This window comes from Eumetopias jubatus, unplaced genomic scaffold, assembly GCF_037043125.1.
Source record: "Eumetopias jubatus isolate StellerSeaLion01/CBP00866 unplaced genomic scaffold, mEumJub1_p1.0 scaffold_7, whole genome shotgun sequence".
NCBI lineage: Eukaryota > Metazoa > Chordata > Mammalia > Carnivora > Otariidae > Eumetopias > Eumetopias jubatus.
Genome location: NW_028274813.1, coordinates 48,036,449 through 48,057,017, shown reverse-complemented (window position 1 = coordinate 48,057,017; position 20,569 = coordinate 48,036,449). Strand labels below are relative to the sequence as shown.

At 36.4% G+C, this 20,569-nt stretch overlaps 1 protein-coding gene across 1 annotated transcript in view; it reads left to right on the top strand.

The window, feature by feature from the left end:
- ATL1 (atlastin GTPase 1) overlaps positions 1–20,569 on the top strand; it is a 37,532-nt gene that overhangs the window by 16,646 nt on the left and 317 nt on the right. The window contains exons 8-14 of the mRNA XM_088025164.1: positions 7,418–7,510; positions 8,598–8,736; positions 13,322–13,449; positions 14,531–14,587; positions 15,444–15,515; positions 16,948–17,379; positions 18,616–18,630. Of these exons, the coding sequence (XP_087881290.1) occupies positions 7,418–7,510; positions 8,598–8,736; positions 13,322–13,449; positions 14,531–14,587; positions 15,444–15,515; positions 16,948–17,379; positions 18,616–18,630 (936 nt within the window). The remainder of the gene's footprint in view (positions 1–7,417; positions 7,511–8,597; positions 8,737–13,321; positions 13,450–14,530; positions 14,588–15,443; positions 15,516–16,947; positions 17,380–18,615; positions 18,631–20,569) is intronic.

Below are 20,569 nucleotides of genomic sequence, written 5' to 3'. Positions count from 1 at the left end.
ATTTAAGGACCCTTTATTCCTATGTTTAAAAAATGTTCATCTACAGAATAAATTCTTTGATAGTGATTTCAACCACTTTAAAGTAAAATATTCTTGGTTAAAGATCTCTGCTGACTGTAACTGCCAAGTCATACCAGAGAAATACATGACTTCACTGAGAAAATGAAAGGCTGTTGTTTGCCCGGTTGGGCTGTAAGTTAAAGGAAAGGTTACGACGGTAGGGCTGAGAAAAAGGACAGTGTGTGAGAAAGCTGTCTTATCCCGTGTTCTGTCCAGAGAGTCATTTGCGTGATCTGAAAGCGGCACGAATCAGAATAAATATGCATCTGGCCACGTAGAAGCAGATCAGTGGTATACAGCAGGATTCTCCCAGTGTCCACATTTAGGTACCTGAAATGTCTAGAAGACTTGTATAACAAGAATAATTTATTGAGCATTTATTTGTGCCAGGCACTGTGATAAGTATGTTTCTTACATTATTCAAATGACACTATAGTTATATAAAAATAAATACTAATGTTCCTTCTTTACTCTTTCTCTTTTTTAACTGATGAGGAAACATTAAGGCACAGAGTAGTTGAGAAGCTTGTCCCTGGTCACGTAATCTCTTGAAATTGCAGAGCTGCTCATCAACCTACGTTCATAGGTAGGCTACAGGTTCAACACCCCGGCACTCCAGCACTCTTCAGCGCTTCTCTTCCTACCCCTAATCCTAGGCACTTACTCAGCTATATCTTGCAGTCTCAGATTTGAATGTGCACATCCCATCTCACTAAATTATAAATACCTTAAGAGCAGGAGCTTTGTAGTTTGCTTTTTTTAGTCTAGTACACCTAAGTTCATACAGCAGATGTTCAATTAATGTTTGCTAATTATGCTGTCATATACCTCTTTGGGATTGTATATAGTTTGCATATAAGTAAATCCATTGGACTTGAAATTGAAAGACCTAGGTTCAAGATCTGGTATAGCTATTACATATCCATCCTAGTATTACCTCTTTACGTTTTTAAGATAAGATCCATAAACAGTATTAAGTCATAAATTGGTGTGAGAGTCCCCAAAATATTTGTACTGGGCATGGCCCCTTCTTGAACTGCAGAAACACAATCATGAAATTCTCTTTCAGTGGGTAAATGTAGTAGTTCCTGAATTGGAAGTATTAGTTGTTAGGGACACCTGGGTGGCTCAATTGATTAAGCATCTGACTCTTAGCTCAGCTCAGGTCTTGATCTCAGGGTTGTAAGTTCAAGCCCGGCATTGCACTCCCCACTGGGTGTGGGGCCTACTTAAAAAAGAAAGGGGGGTACCTGGGTGTCTCAGTTGTTAAGCATCTGCCTTCAGCTCAGGTCATGATCCCAGGGTCCTGGGATCAAGCCCCGCATTGGGCTCCCTGCTCCGTGGGAAGCCTGCTTCTCCCTCTCCCACTCCCCCTGCTTGTGTTCCCTCTCTCGCTGTGTCTCTCTGTCAAATTAAAAAAAGTCTAAAAAAAAAAGTATTAGTTGCTGGGTGGTGATACAGAAAGAATAAAATAACATATTTCATTAGTTAAGACTAACAGAAAAACGTTAGATGTTTTCGGTTAGCAATAGTGATTGTATATGGTACCATCAGATTTAAAGGTGATCCTAGTACAGAGTCTGAAGATGCTTCAAGTAGTTGGACAAGGCTGAACTGCTCTGAGGCAAGAGGATAAGCCTTGGCTACTGGCTCAGGGGATAGGCTGCAAAAGGCAATGAGTCACTGATGTGTGCATGTTGTAATTTAATACCTGTTCTGGCCTAATTTTTTAATATATGTAAAAAAAGATGTATTTAATTTGGAAGGTATTAATCTGGACTCCTTTAGATTTTTCTCCAACTTTTCTGCTTATGTCCTTGGTGATTTTTGCTCAAAGAGATTCTTCAGTCTCTCTTTTTTTAAAGATTTTATTTTATTTATTTGTCAGAGAGAGAGAGAGCAAACCAGGGGGAGCAGCAGGCAGAGGGAGAAGCAGGCTCCCTGCTGAGCAAGAAGCCGGATGCAGAACTTGATTCCAACACCCTGGGATCATGACCCCGAGGCGAAGGCAGACGCTTAACCAACTGAACCACCCAGGCGTCCCTTCAGTCTCTTTAGAGTACAACGCATTATAGGTATTTTTAGCCCATAAAGGACATTGGTTCTTCAAGTGGATTTTTTGCTTGCTATGTCTATAGGTGTCGCTATGGGTAGGTTCCTGATTCCTAGAGAATAGAGGGTATTTTGGTCTTTTTTTATCTGGAGGGCCACAAATTTGTTTTGATTTCTACTCTGTTAAAGTATTCAAGCCCCTCTGAAAAGTCACCTATGTATTGGAGATTTTTAAATTGACGATTTTTCATTCAAGTGTTTTTCTTCTGATTCCTGTATTTTATGTTTGAGCTCATTTAAAAAAGAGAAGACAAGGTTCCCTTTACTTTAGCTAAATACCCAGAAGATTGTTTGAAAATTCCTGAAGTCTATTTATAACATTTCCTATGATCTTTATTTTGTTTACAACTTTGAATCTTTGGCCAATTAATCTCTAAGAGAAAGTCTTCTGAAATGGCTTACGTGGTGTTTTGTCTATTTTTCTTGCCTTCTAAAGACTATTAAAATGTTTTAATTTATTATTATTATGATTATTTTGAAGAGCTGGGTTGTTTAAGTGTTCTCCTGGTCATTTTTTACCCTACTGCTCTTAACCATTTTTTTTTTCCCATCTGAGGGACTAACAGTTAAGTGAACTAGTTCGAACAGGACTGATAATTCAGGTCAGTAAGTATCTAACAAAATCCTAAATTATGCAGCAAATTTCTGTCTTTTTGGGTTAAAGAAATTCCCTGAAACTCAACTCTAGACCAGGGTTTAAATTCAGCTTCTATAGAGTCTTCCGGTTTAGCAATTTGATGTTGTTTGGGGCAACGTGGCTAGTCCCTTTCTGCAAAAAGTCCTGCAGAAATCATTTAGGGGGTCAGGGGAAGGAGCAGAGGGATTGAAGGGGTGAAGTGAGCAGTGAAGATAAAACTGAAAGAGATACACGGTATCTCAGAAGGTAAGAGAGTCAAACTGAGAGCCATGATCTTGGATTCAGCCTTTTGTTTTGAGGTTTACTAATTACAGTTTACTAATTAAAGAGGCTAACTAATGAGTGTTTGATATTTTATCTCTTAATTTTTATAGAGCTCCCCTTAACTGTATTAGTTATTTATTTTGACATGTACAAAGATCACCATAATGACCACTGTTATTCTGAATTTATTTGAAAACATCATTTATTCTTCTAAGTGCAATAATTAGGATTATAATGCAATACAAATAGAAAGCAGACGTTTTTCCAGGAGGAGGGTCCAGCTTTGATATATGCAAGGCTGTAACAAGTTGGTCAAAAGTGTGTGCTCTGAAAAACAGCTTGGTTCCTCAAGCGAGCAGAGGTCAGGACAGTGCTGTATAATCAATAATCTAATAGTCATTGATCCTGTGTTATGGACTAAGCACAGTGACTCACAAATTGACAGGATTGAGTGTCCCCTTAAAAGTTTTGTAGGGCTCCCAAGGCTAAGTTTGACTGATTACATTTGTGTAAATTTGTTGCCACTTTAACAGACCTCCAATCATTAGTCTTTGGGGCATCTTGATTGGTCTGGAGACTTACTAAATTTATGCCTTTATCTGTTCTTTCTGGACCACTTCCCTATACATTGAGTGACACAAGACAATTCAAGACAAAGGAAAAATACATGAGATGAGACTTTGTATGAATTGTCCAGCAAAAGAAGGCAAAGCAAGCAGCAAAAGCATAAAGAGGCTGATAGCAAAAATATTTACTGAATGGTATGCCTCCAAACCAAAAGTTGTAATAACCTTATACAAAAATTAGGTCTAATTACTTATCAAATGAGTACTCTTCCAAAACTAAAGGTTGAGTTGTCCTATACAAAGACTTAGAACTGATGACCTTATATGAAGACCTATTGGGTCTTTATAACAAAACTAAAGGTTGAATTGTCCTATACAAAGACTTAGAACTGATGACCTTAGGTGCTGAGCCAGCCAGGTGCCCCAGCGGTATTTTTAAACTCTCCTCTCCAAAAGAATCTCTCCTTTCCCCAGAAAATACACATACATGCATGCGCACGCGTGCATGCACACACTAAATAAAATAAAATAAAATAAAAAAATCCATAGTGCAAACCAAGAAGTGCCCCTGGTTTCAGGAGAGAAGATGTGAGCCAAGGATTTTATATTCAGCAAAACTGACTTTCATATAGAAAGTCACAACTGTTATAAAGGTCACAAACTTATCAACACGTAAGAATGCGAAAAATATTGTTTTTATGAGCCCTTAATGAGAAAGCTACTGACAAATGAACTTCAGATAGGCAAAGATGACATAATTTCACCAAAGGGGAGATAATCATAAACTGTGTGCCTCCTGATAGAAGAGCACTCCACCAAAAAAATATGACCTGAGATCAAGGCTCTGTACCCAGCTGCCAATTTGCAGAAAATCCAGAGGACAGAAGAGCATGTTGAACTGCCTGTGAATATGCAGTTAGCAAGGTCCGGGTTATGGAAATCTTTACAGGTCAAAGTCCTAGGTTCTTTAATAGGTAAACTGTAAGGGAAGAGAAGAAATGGAGGAAGAACCCGGAGATTAAAAGAGAATTAAGAGACGTATCAACAAAGGCATGTGGGTGGTTCAGTCAGTTGGGTGTCTGACTTTGGCTCAGGTCATGATTTCAGGGTCCTGGGTTTGAGCCCCACACTGGGCTCCCCGCTTAGTGCTGAGTCTGCTTCTCTCCCTCTGCTCTCTCACCTCATGCTCTCTCTCTCAAATAAACAAAATCTTTTAAAAAAAGGCATATCAACACATTTTAATAAGCAAGACTAAAATATTCAGTTAGAAGCTCAGAAGGTATAAAACTTTTAGAAAGATCATTTAAAGATAGCTAATTTCATGAAAACTGATTTTTTTCTCAATTTCCTACATTTTCCCAGAAACTAAAATTTGAAGTATCTCTTAATTATATAAAAGCATACTTTTAGGGGCGCCTGGGTGGCTCAGTCGTTAAGCGTCTGCCTTTGGCTCAGGTCATGATCTCCGGGTCCTGGGATCGAGCCCCACATCAGGCTCGCTGCTTGGCGGAAAGCCTGCTTCTCCCACTCCCCCTGCTTGTGTTCCCTCTCTTGCTGTGTCTCTCTCTGTCAAATAAATAAAATCTTATAAATAAATAAATGAATGAATGAATAAATAATAAATAAATAAAAGCATGCTTTTAGGGGCACCTGGGTGGTGCAGTCAGTTAAGTGTTCAACTCTTGGTTTCAGCTCAGGTCATGATCCCAGGGTCCTGGGATCAAGCCCCACATTGGGCTCCCTGCTCCGCGGGAGGCCTGCTTCTCCCTCTCCCATCCCCCACTTGTGTTCCCTCTCTCGCCGTGTCTCTCTCTGTCAAATAAATAAAATCTTATAAATGAATGCATGAATGAATGAATGCTTTTAGGGGCGCCTGAGTGGCGCAGTCGCTTAAGTGTTCAACTCTTGGTTTCAGCTCAGGTCATGATCTCAGGGTCCTGAGATCAAGCCCCACGTCTGGCTCCGTGCTCAGCAGAGTCTGCTTGGGAATCTGCCCTCCCACTCGTGCTTTCTCTCTCTCACTCTTTCACTCTCTCTAAAATAAGTAATTTTTTTTTTAAAAAAAAGCATGCTTTTAGCAGACGTCAGATTGTAAACTACAGTGCATGTTTGATGCTCCTGTTGAGCCAGTGCAGCAGGGGTTTTGAAGTAGCCCAGGTTTAAATGCTAGCTGTTTCATCTCTTTGTGCCTTTGGCCAAGTCCTTAACATCAGGTGGCGGGGCTTTTTAGATTATCTCTTCTGAAAAGAATCATAAATTATAACCTGTCTCTTGGCTGTTTCAGGAATGCATGAAATATGTGTATAATTCCTGGCATTGTGGTTGGCATATAATAAGCACTTAAAGGAAAGCTACTATTACTTTGGTTTCAAGAGGTTTGGGGTGGGGCCCAAGAATTCTATACTTTTAAAAGCTTCCCAAATGATTCTAATGATTATTCTAATTTTGGAAACACAGTCCCTGATAAAATCCAGTCCTTCTGCATGTGAACAAATATTCAGCTTCAAGGATGTTTATTAATGCATTTCTTAGAATAATAGACAAACTGGAAAACATCTAGGATAATGACAAAATAAACTATGGTCTATCCATTTGCTAAAATATGTGGCCATTAAAATAAAAATCAGATAGCTAACACAGCACTATGTGCAGGCACCCTTCCAGAGATGCCTTATACATATCTCACTTAGTAGTCCTGTGAGGTGGGTTCCATTAATATCCATACTTGACAGATGAGGAAACTAAAAATATACATGGCATTACAAATAAGTTTTGAAAAGGAAACATTTCTAAACTATCAATAATAATTTTTATGGGCGCCTGGGTGGCTCAGTTGTTAAGCGTCTGCCTTCAGCTCAGGTCATGATCCCAGGGTCCTGGGATCGAGCCCCACATTGGGCTCCCTGCTCAGCGGGAGGTCTGCTTCTCCCTCTCTCTCTACCCCTCCCCTTGCTTATATTCCCTCTCTCACTGTGTCTCTCTCTGTCAAATAAATAAATAAAATCTTTAAAAAATAATAATTTTTTATGATAAAGAATGTGGCCTTGTTAGAGGACAGACTGAATTGGCTTTCTATCAAAGTATTTAAAAATCATCATACGATGAAGTGATCAAATCATTTGTAGCTAAAAACAGTAGGAAAAAAATTATTACAAAGGTATGTTAGTTTTTTTCTGCTTTTGTATGTTTGCATATTTGTCAGCTTTTTATTAATTTGTAATTTATTATTTTTCTCATTCTAAATAAATGTTCACAAGCCCAATTATGTATTGTTTTTCCTATTGAGCCCTCCCCCCAACAGATTGTATAAACTTTGGGCCCCATAAAACCTGGATTCCTACCCGTCTGCATACTGAGAGCCTCTGAAGAAGAGAATGGGACAAATGTAATAGAGGAAAAATATTTAAAGAGATGATAAAACTTTCCTCAAATAAAACTTGAGTCTTCATAAAAAGTTGTCCCCAAATTGCCAAGATGAATGCATGCCACCAAGAGATAAGAGACGGAGGTGCCCTCAAACTGGCTGAATGGCTCTGTGTGACTACAATGAGTTTTGGGGTAGCTTTCTCTTTTCACTTAGTGGGAACAGGAAGGATGATCTCATAGGGAAGAGATTGCTCAGAAACTTTCAAAGGTTTTATGTTTGCTTTTATAATTCTACAGTGTGGTGTAGAACTCTATTCAAATGATAATAATAGTGTTTAATTGGTTTCAATATAAAGCCCAGGGAGGCCATTTAAAGTCCCCTTATCAATCTTTTCTTCTTATTGTTTCTTAGAGTCTGATATTTCTTGTTCGGGATTGGAGTTTCCCATACGAATTTTCATACGGAGCTGAAGGTGGCTCCAAATTCTTGGAGAAACGCCTCAAGGTTTGTTAGATATTTAGGTGCATGAAATTTCACCAATAGTGAATAGAATTATTTTTGTTGGAATGATTTGTGGAATGGATACTTATTAGATATAATCTTATTTGACCCTTCTAATGTCTCTACGAACAAAGATTGGTATTTAATACAATACTTTCAGAGTTACAGTTTTAAATATTATCAATAATTATGATACAGATAATTCTTTTGTAGATATCTACAAAACAGTGATTTATTCCTAACGATAAACTTGTTAATTTGAATACTTAAGTCCATTCAAGGCTGACAGTACAAAAATCTGGAGTCATGTTTTAGTAGAGGTTTAAAAGTCAATTTAACAGAAATATCTGATTTTGAAAATCCCCAAAGTCAGTCTTAGAACATTTTGCTAATAGTTCACAGAAGTGAAATTAGAGGATTCTCCATTTTCAGTGTCAGGATAGTTCAATATTGAATGAATTGTTTACAATGGACAGATATCACAACAAATAACTACTGAGAAAATTTTTTAAATTAAGATTAAATACGGTTTCTTGATAATCAGGATCTCTCAGCTTATCTTTTTAGGTTTATAATTACTTTTAGGGTTGTTGTACTATTAACTAACTGTGAAATACATTTGAAAAAATGGGGACAATTTAGCTTATAAATACCCAACTATTCAGATGCCTTTCTAGAATTTAAATGTATACCTACCAGGTGACAAGAGGCTGTCTTGAGTATCTCCTGAAAAGAAGGTAGGAATATCTTATGATCTGTTCATGTTTCCTATGAGTACTTGAATTAAAAGTGGAATTTGTAAGAACTAGCTAGAATAAAACCCCATTAATTTGTACTAAAAAAATGGGAAGGCCCATCTGAGTTAGCATAAGAGTAAACATTTATTAATTCTAAAAATAATGCCATATGTATGCTATACTTAGATATGGCCGTTCACCCAACACTTTATTTTTTCTTTAGTACCAGCCCTATCATGTCATTTTTATCATTGTGGGACCAGACAGATGTAGCAAATAGAAGATGTCACAGAATTCTTTTGGAGTTCAGTTTATGATGAAAGTAGTTTAAACTTTAGAATGATTTGCTGCAGGTCTCAGGGAACCAGCACGAAGAACTACAGAATGTTCGAAAACATATCCATTCCTGTTTCACCAAAATTTCCTGTTTTCTGCTACCTCATCCTGGCTTAAAAGTAGCTACCAATCCAAACTTTGATGGAAAACTGAAAGGTTTGTCTTTTTTTTTTTTTTAAGATTTTTGTCTTTTAATGAATATGTTTACATTACTCATCCTGGTTATAAAACTATCATTTTATCTACTGGGCTTAGAGCTGCTAATTTAGGTTATCCACTTATGTGAGGCTGATGATTAAAAATTACCAAGAGAACTGGGAGTCCTGGGCTAGTGCTGGACACCCCCTTGATGAACTGTAGGATTCTATGGGTACTGAATACATATACGGAGAAAATAGGAAAAATCCTGTGTTCACCTGGGAGGCAATGACTCTTCCCTTTTCACAGAGGTTCCTGCTCACCTCTGTGCATTGAGAAATGCTCCTTAATGTCTTCCTGTTAAATTTTCCTTGTTTACATTAGAGGAGAAAAATAGATGTCTGTATTATTCAAATGCTATAAGTTATATAATTATTGTTATAAGTTATATAACTAGAGATCAAAAGAAATATTGCATAGTTCTGAACTCAAGCTCTTTAAAAATGCTACTGAAGAATTTAATTATAAATTATTAAAAGCTTCACTAAAAATTAAATCTTCTGAATGAGGACCAGTTTCTGAAAAACCCAAAAGCACTAGAGTGTTTTTGAAATAATGTATACTAATAGTATAATAGTAGTTGCTTGTCAAACAGAGGCATTACTAACATTTTAAGATTCCAAACCAACCCAACTTGTTAGAAAAAGGGGTGGGATGGGGTGGATGTAGGGGTCTGAAGAAACAGAAGTGAGTATTTCCTAATAAATAATCACCAGGTCTTTAGATATTTGCTTTGTAATTAATACAGAGTAGTACAAAGACATTTCTGACTTTTTTTACTTATAAGCCTGGCATTGAGTACCCACGCCACTGAGCGCAGACATTTAATCTACTGTGGTCGTTCTGCATTGTGCCAGGGTTGTGAGGCAGTGACATAAGAAGCTTTTCAGCACAGCTATTCTCAAAGGGCTTTAAAATTCCTCTTAAAAAGGAACAACATAACATCTATCCACCTTTATGGAACTGGCAGGTTTGAAAAGCAAACCTATTTTTTCCCCCTGTATCCACGGCATTTATACTGATACCTTCTATTCAACTATGACAGTATCATAAATAGAATCCCAGATATCTCAGTCATCAGCATTATTTCTTACATGTTTTAAATTATCTTTATATAAACAGAACAGATAGCAGTAGGTACATATTAATGCATGAACTGCAGGATTCTTTCATTTCACTATCACTTATGAGTTCCAGCCCACCAATGAGCACAGATCTCTTGATACTGTGTAGTTACCTAATGCCTTCAGTGTGTTTTGAGTAAATGACATAAAGAGAGGGCTCCCACAAGGCCCCTCTTTCTTCTCTGGAGTTGGGAAGTCATAACCAGGCCGGGGAGGGGCAGGCCTTCAACAACAGTCCTTTATTGGGTCAAAAGAGTACTCTGGCTTGTTCCATTCTTGTAGTATACAGCTACAGTTCTTAAATTAACTGACACATTGTGCAGTGAAAGAGCTCAGGGAGAGAATTTAAGACAAATCACACAGATAGAGAACTGCATTTTTTAACAGATTTGTTTCCCATCAAATTTTACTCACATGTCTAAACATATATTAACCCACACAACTGCTTTACAGGCACCCCAAAATTACGAGTTTACCAAAGTGGCTAGCCTGAGAGAAAAAGAAATGAAAAGCAGCTTCAGGTGCCCATCAAAGTTGCATTTTGATGAGGCTTTATAGGACTCCTGCTGAATCTCTGTGTTCGCCAAAATGTTCTACTTAGCCTCAGTTTCTCCTTTGGGCAGTTTTGAAAGTCAGCTGTCCACATTGTTTTTCCATCCCATTCTGAATCTTATAAGTTGATGTGGTTTCTATCCAGGATGTCTTGTCCACTGGCTGTTCTGTTTTCCAGAGGGTTGGCATCTGAATAACTTTCTTCCTCTAGGGAAGAAATGTCTCTGAACAAACAATTGTGCAAAAATTGTTCTTTGATGATAATTCTCACATACTCTTTCACAAACTTGTAGAAATAACTTTCTAGCTCACTACCAATAGTAATAATTGTTATAATTACTGTATTGTTCATGGTCCTTGACATTATTGAAATTGTCTTACCATTTCCCATATTATATGAAACTTATACTACTATGATTCAAATTAACTATTAATTTAATGACATCCCACATAGGAAATCAAAAGGATAAGATTCATTCATGCTACATTCAACCAGTTCTTTCTAAGTGCCCAATGAATACCTCTCTTAGCTTAGTGAATCTTTTAATTAACAAGGAGTTACCTTTCTTTTTGAGGTTGCTCTCTGTTATAGTACCACGTGTAGAATGACCAGTAACCACATCATAAATTGTGGGGATACATCCTTAGCAGCTTCAGTTAGACTTCAGGAAGCATAGCCAAACACCATTGTAAGGTAATTATTTTTAAAAAGGTGTTTCTAATGAAGGCAATCCTGAGAAAATATCTTCTTAGTTGATTTACACAGCAGCGCTACACCAGTGCATCTGCCCTGCAGAGTGCTTATAAAGTATGTTATCATGTCCCCAATGATTGTGACAAATTAACCACTTTGGCCCAGCCCCTGAATTCCTAGCAAAGTTTTACTCTTGTGGCAAAAATTATTTGAAGAAATGATGGAAACAGAACATCATCCCGAATAATCATCTACCCACACATGCTTATTTGAATTCTTGCAGTGGGCCAGAGCTAGTTAGTGCACCTCTGTAAATTGATCTGGTCTGCAGATGTTCTGGGTCATGGGTTTACTGTGCTGAACTAATATTGTTAGCAAGAGCTCACCACCTGTGTATGTTATGAATATTTGGTTCATACTTTCTGAATCCAAAATTGGAAGTCTTAGAACAAAGACTGGCTCACGCCACCTTCAGAACACATTTTTAATCCAAATATGTGGTTATATGCTGGTTACGTTAACGATAATTACCACACTTGCTGGTGCATTAGATACACAGGTGTATCTTATTCCATTCCAGTTCCATTCCAATAAGGGAATGGGAGGGTGAAATTTAAATACGTGTGTTGGAAGTGATTTTAAAGTCATTTTATAATGAGAAATGTTTTTGTGTTATACAGAAATTCAGGAAGAATTCATACATTCTAGATATATAGTAATATTCTACAAATGCTAAAAAAAAACCCATAAAGTCATATAGCACAAAAGAAACGTATTAGTATCAGTGAATACAGATGCACAGCAGGCAGCAAAACACAACACGGAATGTGGTAACATAATACAAACACCAGTATTACTAGTGAATATTGCTAACTAGAAAGCAAACCACAATAATAAATTTGAATACATCAAAATACAATACAAATTTCAGTAAAAATTGGTACAATGCAAACAGCAAATACATGTAAATAAACTCCTATACAAGTATTCATAAAAGATGAGCACTAAAATTCAGAGGTGTACAAAACATGAAGTAAAATAAGTCTGAAGGGTTTCCAACATTATGCTTGTACATCTCATAAAAGCAGCAAGCAAGAGGAGAGAAACATGAATTCTTACGTAAATTGGTATTTCAGTGTATAGTGGGGTTGTAATAGCAAGAAAGGAAAATGCAAACACAATCACATGATTTGAATCTTTATTCTTAAGACCTCAGAAATCACCAGTCCCGAAGCCTGAAAAACAGTGACTCTGCTGAAATTTAGATTTTTAAAAAATTATAGGCAGTTAACTAATGATGTAATTTATGGTGATTAACATAACATAATTTTAAAAAAAGAAAAAAAATTATAGGCAGTTACTACATTTACTTAAGATATCAAATCTCCGGATATACCTTGCTTTTTATGTAGGTTGTATTTTTCTGTATCTTTTGAACTAATGATTTCAGAAATTATCACTGTGTTCAAAAGACTTCTCTGAAGATGTATTTTCTGTGTTACTTTGCTAAATATGTAAGGTTAAGCTTAAACCTAATGCTATAACATGGGAATGTGTAATCAAATGTCCTAAACATGATAGGCGAACAACTCAGACATCCTCTGATTTCCTCCATGGCCTCCTCTTGCCATGTTAATTTGTACTGGTGAGTTTCACCACCAGAGGTGGCATCACCATCACTATCCTTCTGAACTTGAGTTCTAGATAACGCACCTTACGCAGTTCTATATACTTTTTATAAGGTGGGTACACTAAAAACAGCAATTTTAGCATAACATTTTCTGGAGGGAATATATCTTGTAAGCCAGTTAAGTATCTGGACTTTTCCCCATTTAGAAAACCACCAACAAACTTAAGTACATTGGAATACTTAAATGGTTATGTGAATACGGTATAAAATATTTATTTAACATTTAACATCAAGAAAGCTATTTTATGGGTAGAGGATAAGTAAACATGTAATGAAGTAAAGACTAGCAGTAGAAGTTTAGGCAAGGAGGATCACCAACCCAAGAAAAGTGAGCTGGCTGCAGGAGTTATTTAGATGATGGGAAAGTGAGGGAAGGCTTTTTCACTGGGGAAGAAATGGAGGAAATCAAAGGATGTTTCATTGTATGGCATGGAGGACTGGGTTGGATTTTTAAAATAATGATGAATGTGCTTTTACTTGTAGAAATAGATGATGAATTCATCAAACACTTGAAAATACTCATTCCTTGGCTACTTAGTCCTGAGAGCCTAGATATTAAAGAGATCAATGGGAACAAAATCACCTGCCGAGGTCTGGTGGAGTACTTCAAGGTATCACTCTCATTTCTAGAGCATTGTTTTAGAATGCAGTTCCTACTTGAAACAAACAAAAAAATTATAGACCCTATAATATGGGGGCAAAGTTATGAGGAATCTATAAAAATAAAAAAATCATTAGACTCCCAAGAGGAGCTTGCTTTCTGAAATTAAAATTTTAAAAACTCTTAAGAGATAACTTTATCTTGAGAGAAATATATTTTGAAGTATGAATATATCTAAGAGTTGGTTAAGTCTATTTGTTTGTTGGGGGAGAAGGTGTTGCTTAAGGTCCATAACATGTAGTAGTCTTCAGTCATGAGATATGCAGAATTTTACCTTCATTCTGAAGATGTTCTCAGAGGGGCTATACTTTGCCTTCCTATTGGAGACAATTCTTCCGCAATTTCTCTCTCTGCACCAAGGGCCGATTTGAAGTGGAATTATTTTAAATTTGCATTTACTTGTTTACCTTAGGTAGCACCGAATACTACACTTTTTAAACCAACCACATATAGTGGGGAATTTCAGGTACCAATCTCATTTGTGGATTGATGCTCCAAGGACTAAAATACCAATTTTTAAAATTCACATTTTTGTTATTTAAAATCCTGTCACATACCTCCTGTGTGATTATCTTCATCACTCTTTGCAATAAATGAGATGTTATTTATCTACCTAAAATTTGAATTCTTACTGTGCCTAACACTATGGAAGAGCTTAGAATTTAGCAGGAGATTAAGGACCCTTACAGAAATCTCTTCCATAAAGCTTATGACATCAGCAGGTACAAACGCCCGTGAGTAACTGAAAAAGAAAGGTTACTCCTAGCAGAAGGATGTGAGAAAGTTTTAGAGGAGGTGGCAGTGAGTTAAGGCTTTAAGAAGGGTAGGGTTGGCAAGAGGAGTTATGTGAAAAGGGCACTTCAGGAAAAAGGAACAGAACTAAGAAAGGGGGAATTAAAATGAGAAAGATAATGGTTCCCCAAACTGTCAAGACCTTAGACCTTAGAAAACAATTTAACACAATTGGAGAAATATGGAATGGAATTACTTGAATCTGAGTCTCTCTTTTTCTTTCCTTTTTTTTTTTTAAGGCATATATAAAGATCTACCAAGGTGAAGAATTACCACATCCCAAATCCATGTTACAGGTATTTTTTTTTCATGTTACAGGTATTTACTAATCAGGAGGCATGACGTTTTAAAACATACTTGTCACTAAAGCTAAGCTTTCCTTAGCTTTATGCTATGCTAAGTTAGAGATATGCTCCAATCTGGCCGTCAGAAATTAGCAAATAAAAATATTGGAATGATTTATTGGAAGATTATTTTTCTGTTAACTACTGTTTGTGTGTTCAGCTAAACATGTTCATGTACACATAGAGGGGCTTCACTTGTGCTGACATATAAGCACTTTATACCAAAGCTTTCATTCTCTTTGTACAAAATTGGTTTAGAAAACAGACTCATACTGTGGCTTAGGTTCACACATGTAACAAGTAGAAAAGCAGGTCCAGGTTTTAAAACAAGTGGTCTCTACAAATAAACATTTAAGAAAGGAGAAACTAGCTTTTTCCTTATCTAAAAAAATTAAGTTCTTAATAGTTCCTTTTTGTTATCAGTGATACAGTTCTATCAGTATCAGTCCTTAAACTTGACATGTTTGTATATATATTAGTACATACAAAATGTACTGTGTATTATTTCCCATGTGTTTGGGTTTATAGATTTCCCCCCCACGTTTGGTGAGAGGCTTAAAAATATGTTTTTGAGGAAAAAAATCTCCAAATGGAAATTCATCTTACCGAGTAAACTTCTATGTATTTTGAAATTTTAATTTTACGAATTTTTTAAAATGTAGTGGAAATACTTGAATACTTTCAAATTATTTCATGACCTTGTGTTCTTGTACATTTCTTGCACATGATACTCAGAAATGAGAATTGCCTGTGAAGGTTTAATAAATATGAATTCCATTTTACATCATATTTTGTACTTTGTCCAAAGGCCACAGCAGAGGCTAACAATTTAGCGGCCGTGGCAACTGCCAAGGATACATACAACAAAAAGATGGAAGAGGTAAGAATTAAATAATATTTTAAATAAAATCAGAATTTCTTCCATGAGCTCATTCTTTTTTTTCTTCCAAGTTACACTGTCTACACATGCAAAGAAGTGGCTTTGACTTATTCTTTCTCAGCCTATATATATCACATTTCTATTTATTGTATACCTAAAATATTTTTTAGGAAAGGAACACTATGTATGCACAATTTAAAACATATCTTAAATGTATTCTCTCTACATTAGAGATATATTTTTTTCTTTTCCTTCTTTTCCTTCCTTCCTTCCTCCTTCCTTCCCCGCATCTTCCCACTATTTATAAGCCCTAATGACTAAAATAACATGTGCTACCCTCTCCACTACACCTCCCTTCATGCAAACCCGTTAGGGCGCCTGGGTGGCTCAGTTGGTTAAGCATCTGACTCTTGGTTTGGGCTCAGGTCGTGGTCTCAGGGTTGTGAGATCAAGCCCTGAGTCTGGCTCCGCGCTGGGCATGGAGCCTGCTTAAGAGTCTCTCTCTTTCTCCCTCTGGCCCTCCGCCCCCTCCAGCACACACACACTCTCTCTCTCTCTTTCAAAAACAGAAAACAAAACCAAAAACCCATTAGGAAAAAAGAAATTAAACTTCAAGGGCCAGTATTTCTACATACTGCATTTCCTCTTTTTAACGTTCTGAATTAGGATGCTAATCTAATAATGATTGTACATATCTACTAATATGATAGGTTTTCCCCCTGAAAATTATATAATTTATATAATTTATAAGTTATATAATTACATCCAAAATTGATGGAATTTCAAGAATCAAGGGAAATACAGTATATGGAATGGTGTTCACAACATAAGTAAAGGGTAACTAGAATGACAGTATGCTTTTATAGTTAAATCTCAAATAACCAAAGTGAAAGGTATGGGTAACTGAGATTTCCCTTGTAACTTTTGAAAAAACTGAAAATGTAGTCTAAGAACATTGAATATGCTCCCATTTAGTCTCTTGAAGAAAATACTGTGAAAGGGCTCCATTCAAACAAAATCAGTGAAACTGCCAAAGAACATGTTTTTCCTAATTTTACTTTTGAGTTTTATAGCATTGCTATTGTTTTAAGTTAAACCTCATTGGCCAAAAATACTTCAGTGGAGTTAGAATAAATTTCCCAGAGGAACTTGTATATAAGTAGTTTATTTGATTTTGGGTTCGTTCTGTGAATCATGCCTTTCCATCTTGAGGAACTTGGATTAAAAATGGCTTTACATAAGTCATCTATAAAATACTGGTCCCACTTATACTCATGCGTGATATGGAGTGCGCAAAGATGTGGACTGACAAAACATGTAAATTCCTTTTGATTAATGTGTTCTAACAAATTCAGCTAGCTAAGTGGAAGATTGTAATACAGTTGCTAATTTTACTCTGCATTGCATAAACAGCACTTCTCTATTGATACAGATTTGTGGTGGTGACAAACCATTTCTGGCACCTAATGACCTACAGGCCAAACATTTGGAGCTTAAGGAAGAATCTCTGAAGCTATTCCGAGGGGTGAAGAAGATGGGTGGGGAGGAATTTAGCCGGCGTTACCTGCAACAGTTGGAGAGTGAAATAGATGAACTTTACATCCAGTATATCAAGCATAATGATAGCAAAAATATCTTCCATGCAGCTCGTACCCCAGCCACACTGTTTGTTGTCATCTTTATCACTTATGTGATTGCTGGTGTGACTGGATTCATTGGTTTGGACATCATAGCTAGCCTGTGCAATATGATAATGGGACTGACTCTTATCACCTTGTGCACCTGGGCATACATCCGGTACTCTGGGGAATACCGAGAGCTGGGAGCTGTAATAGACCAGGTGGCTGCAGCCTTGTGGGACCAGGTAAGAATACTTTTAATCCTCTTAAGCTAGTAGCACACTATGTACCATTCACAATGTTAGGTGTCAGAACTAAACAAACAGGTGAACCTGACTCGGGCCCTAGTCTTCAAGAGCTTTAGAATCTGTCAAGATGGCCAGACACAAACACCTAACTGTAATACAATATGTGAAGTCCTACGTAACTGGTTTCCAGTTAACAGTTCAGTGTCTTCAAATATCCGTGGATTAGGCAGTTTTGTTTTTTTACTTTTATTTATATCCTAAAAGTTAAAGCTGTTAAGTGTGAGAAAGCTGAGTTCTTATTGAGTGGATTGTGACTTGTTTGTGTTAAGATTACTTCGTACTTACAACCTATCATTTGATTTGCATTGGCTGTGTATGTGAACCACTATCATAAGTTGTTGTATCACTATCTCTTTTAGTATAAACTCCTAAAAAGCAAAAGAAAGATCTGATTACTTCAGATTGTCTCTATCTGAACTAGGCATTTGTACCGGAACACAGCATGAGTCCAGGTCAACCTCTGGATCAGCTGCTCATGGGTCAGTTGTCCTTTATGTTTCAATTAACCATAGCCTAGAGTCAGGGTCACTGTGGTCCACTGTTCAAATAATTGATGATGGATAGGGAAGACAATTATAAACATACCTAGAACGATCATGAACTCACTCTGTCATTCTGGAAATGTCTTCAGTTACCTCATGAAAATTGAGGGGCATTTAGTGAGGCTAAAATTGAGATTCTTCATAAATTTTTGGAGTTAAGACTTTTGAACTTACGTTCTGCAGGTAGCATCTAATAGCTACAATTCTCCCAGCATTTATACTTAACATATACTCTTTAAAATAGAATTTTAACTAATGAATTTACCATGTGCCTTTGAAGAATCTATTTAAGTTAAACTAGTGGTAGTACTGTGGGTAAAGAATGATTTAAAAACTGGATCCTCTGGGCCACTGTCTCAAATAGCTCCTCACCCTTAGAAAACTAAAGAGGGGCTATTTGAGGTAAATCCCAAAGCCTTCCTAGAATATGCTGCTGAACCCTCTGAGGAATATACAATGGGGTTCTTCGAAAGATTCAGATAAAACGTGTAATCTGAATTGAAAAAACCTGTAGGAGTATTTGTTCTTAAATGCTCAGAAATACTGTAAACAAAGTTGAATTATCATAATGCTATTAATGAAGCAGTATATATACTTTTCTTTTTTCCCTTTTAAACTGACTTTGCCACAGGGAAGTACAAATGAGGTAAGTTAAAATTTTTAATTGAGAGCTATATATTTATAAAAATTATGGTATTTTATAAACCAACTAGCCATTAATGGATTAAAGTCTTTGGTGATGGACTGAGCACTGGGTGTTATATACAACGGATGAATCACTGAATTCTACCTCTGAAACTAAGAACACACTGTGTCAGTTGAATTTAAATAAAAAAAAATCTTTGGTGACACCTGCTCCTGTGTTCTTCTAAGATTCACAATTTTAACTGTGAATTTTTAACATGGTTTTAAAATATTGTATTTATTCCAGACATTTTATGTGATTTGATCTGCATATGAAACATAAGAGTTGATTATCAAGAATATCCTGTTTTATGTTTTATTTCCAGAATGTGTAAAAAATTCCAAAATTCTTAAGCTCCAACATTGTGCATTTTGCTCTACTGCACAGTGAAATAAAAAGTTACGCATCTTGAGGAAACCTAACTAGTAGAGGGTATTGAAATGGAGCTACAACTTTTAGATGTTGTTTTTAACGCGGACTTTTGAGTGACAGTTACTTTTACCACCTAAGCAGGTTCCAGGCCAGTATAAAGTGTAACTTTCTTAGCATTCCTCAAACCAACCTGTAAATTGCTGTTCATTTCTCCTATTGCACATGGGCAAAACTCTGAGGTAAGAACCGGGACTTGCAGGAAAGAATCCTTTGTTACATAAGAAAAATTATCTCTGTAGAGTTATTCTGGTCATTATCTTCAGGAAGCAAAACTGATCTGGAACGACTACTGAGATAGCACATAATTCTTTCCTCAGTCTCTGCTGTTACATATAACTGGAGTATGTCCTCTAATCAATACCAATGATACATTTAATACAAGTCAATAGAGAAGTATTTTATGTAAAATTCAGTAAAACAGATTCATTAAAAAAGTAAAAACAAATTCATTAAAAAAGTAAAAATCTAAGTTGAATGTTAGGATTATGATAGATCTAGGACAATACCAATTTACACCAATGTGCATTCACAGAATTGATGATGGTATTATTAAGACTTAAGAAAACAGCTATCGAGACTTCAAAAAGATAAAAATTAATGGAATTTCCTGGGCATTGGTTACTATTTAAAGGATATTAAGCTTTTAAAAATATTCAGACTCTTCACAGACTCCAGAATTACATCAGAAAAGTTGGTTTTAACTGAGGGTTCAATATATGAAAGTCAGAAGAGGGAATGAATCTTAAGACATTTACTGAGGGCGAAAAAGGACAAAAATATTCATGGACACTTATGTAAAGCAGTATGTAAAAATTCCTATGATTCAAACACTATAGACACAAAGAACAATCACAGCTTTATGAGAAAAGGCTTTCTGAGGTAATGCTTCTGAAAAATGTTTCAGAAGATATAAATCAAATAATGGGAACAAGGGAAGAGAATGTTTAAATGAAGGATCCCAGTGTGGCAAGGGGAGGGGCAACATATGTACTTACTGGCATGACCATATCTGGAAATAATGGGGGGAAAAAAACGGTTCCATTCTGAAAAACCTGTAAGGAAGCCCGGATAGCAAGTGGCCTAGCTGTGTATAATAAAACAGCTGTTGGCACTCAGAAGTTATGAGATCCTATAATTCCTCCAAAACTGGTAATATTCACGATATGAGTTCTCAACACACCCCTGGGGCACAGTGTTTAGGAAGCCCTGCTCCAAAAGGTGTGCAAAGTCCAAGGAAATGCAGTCTGAGAATAAACCATTTACCACCACAAAGATCAATCCACAAAAGCAAAAACTTACACAGAGTGGACAAGCTAAAATATTTTTGAGTTCTAAGATTATTAGTTATTAATTTATATCTTAAATAGACTAATGACATAAAGATTCCACATTTAGCATGCTAATTATATAGTACATAAACTAATTACACTAAACAGGAAAAATTTTACATCTGTGATTATAATCTTGA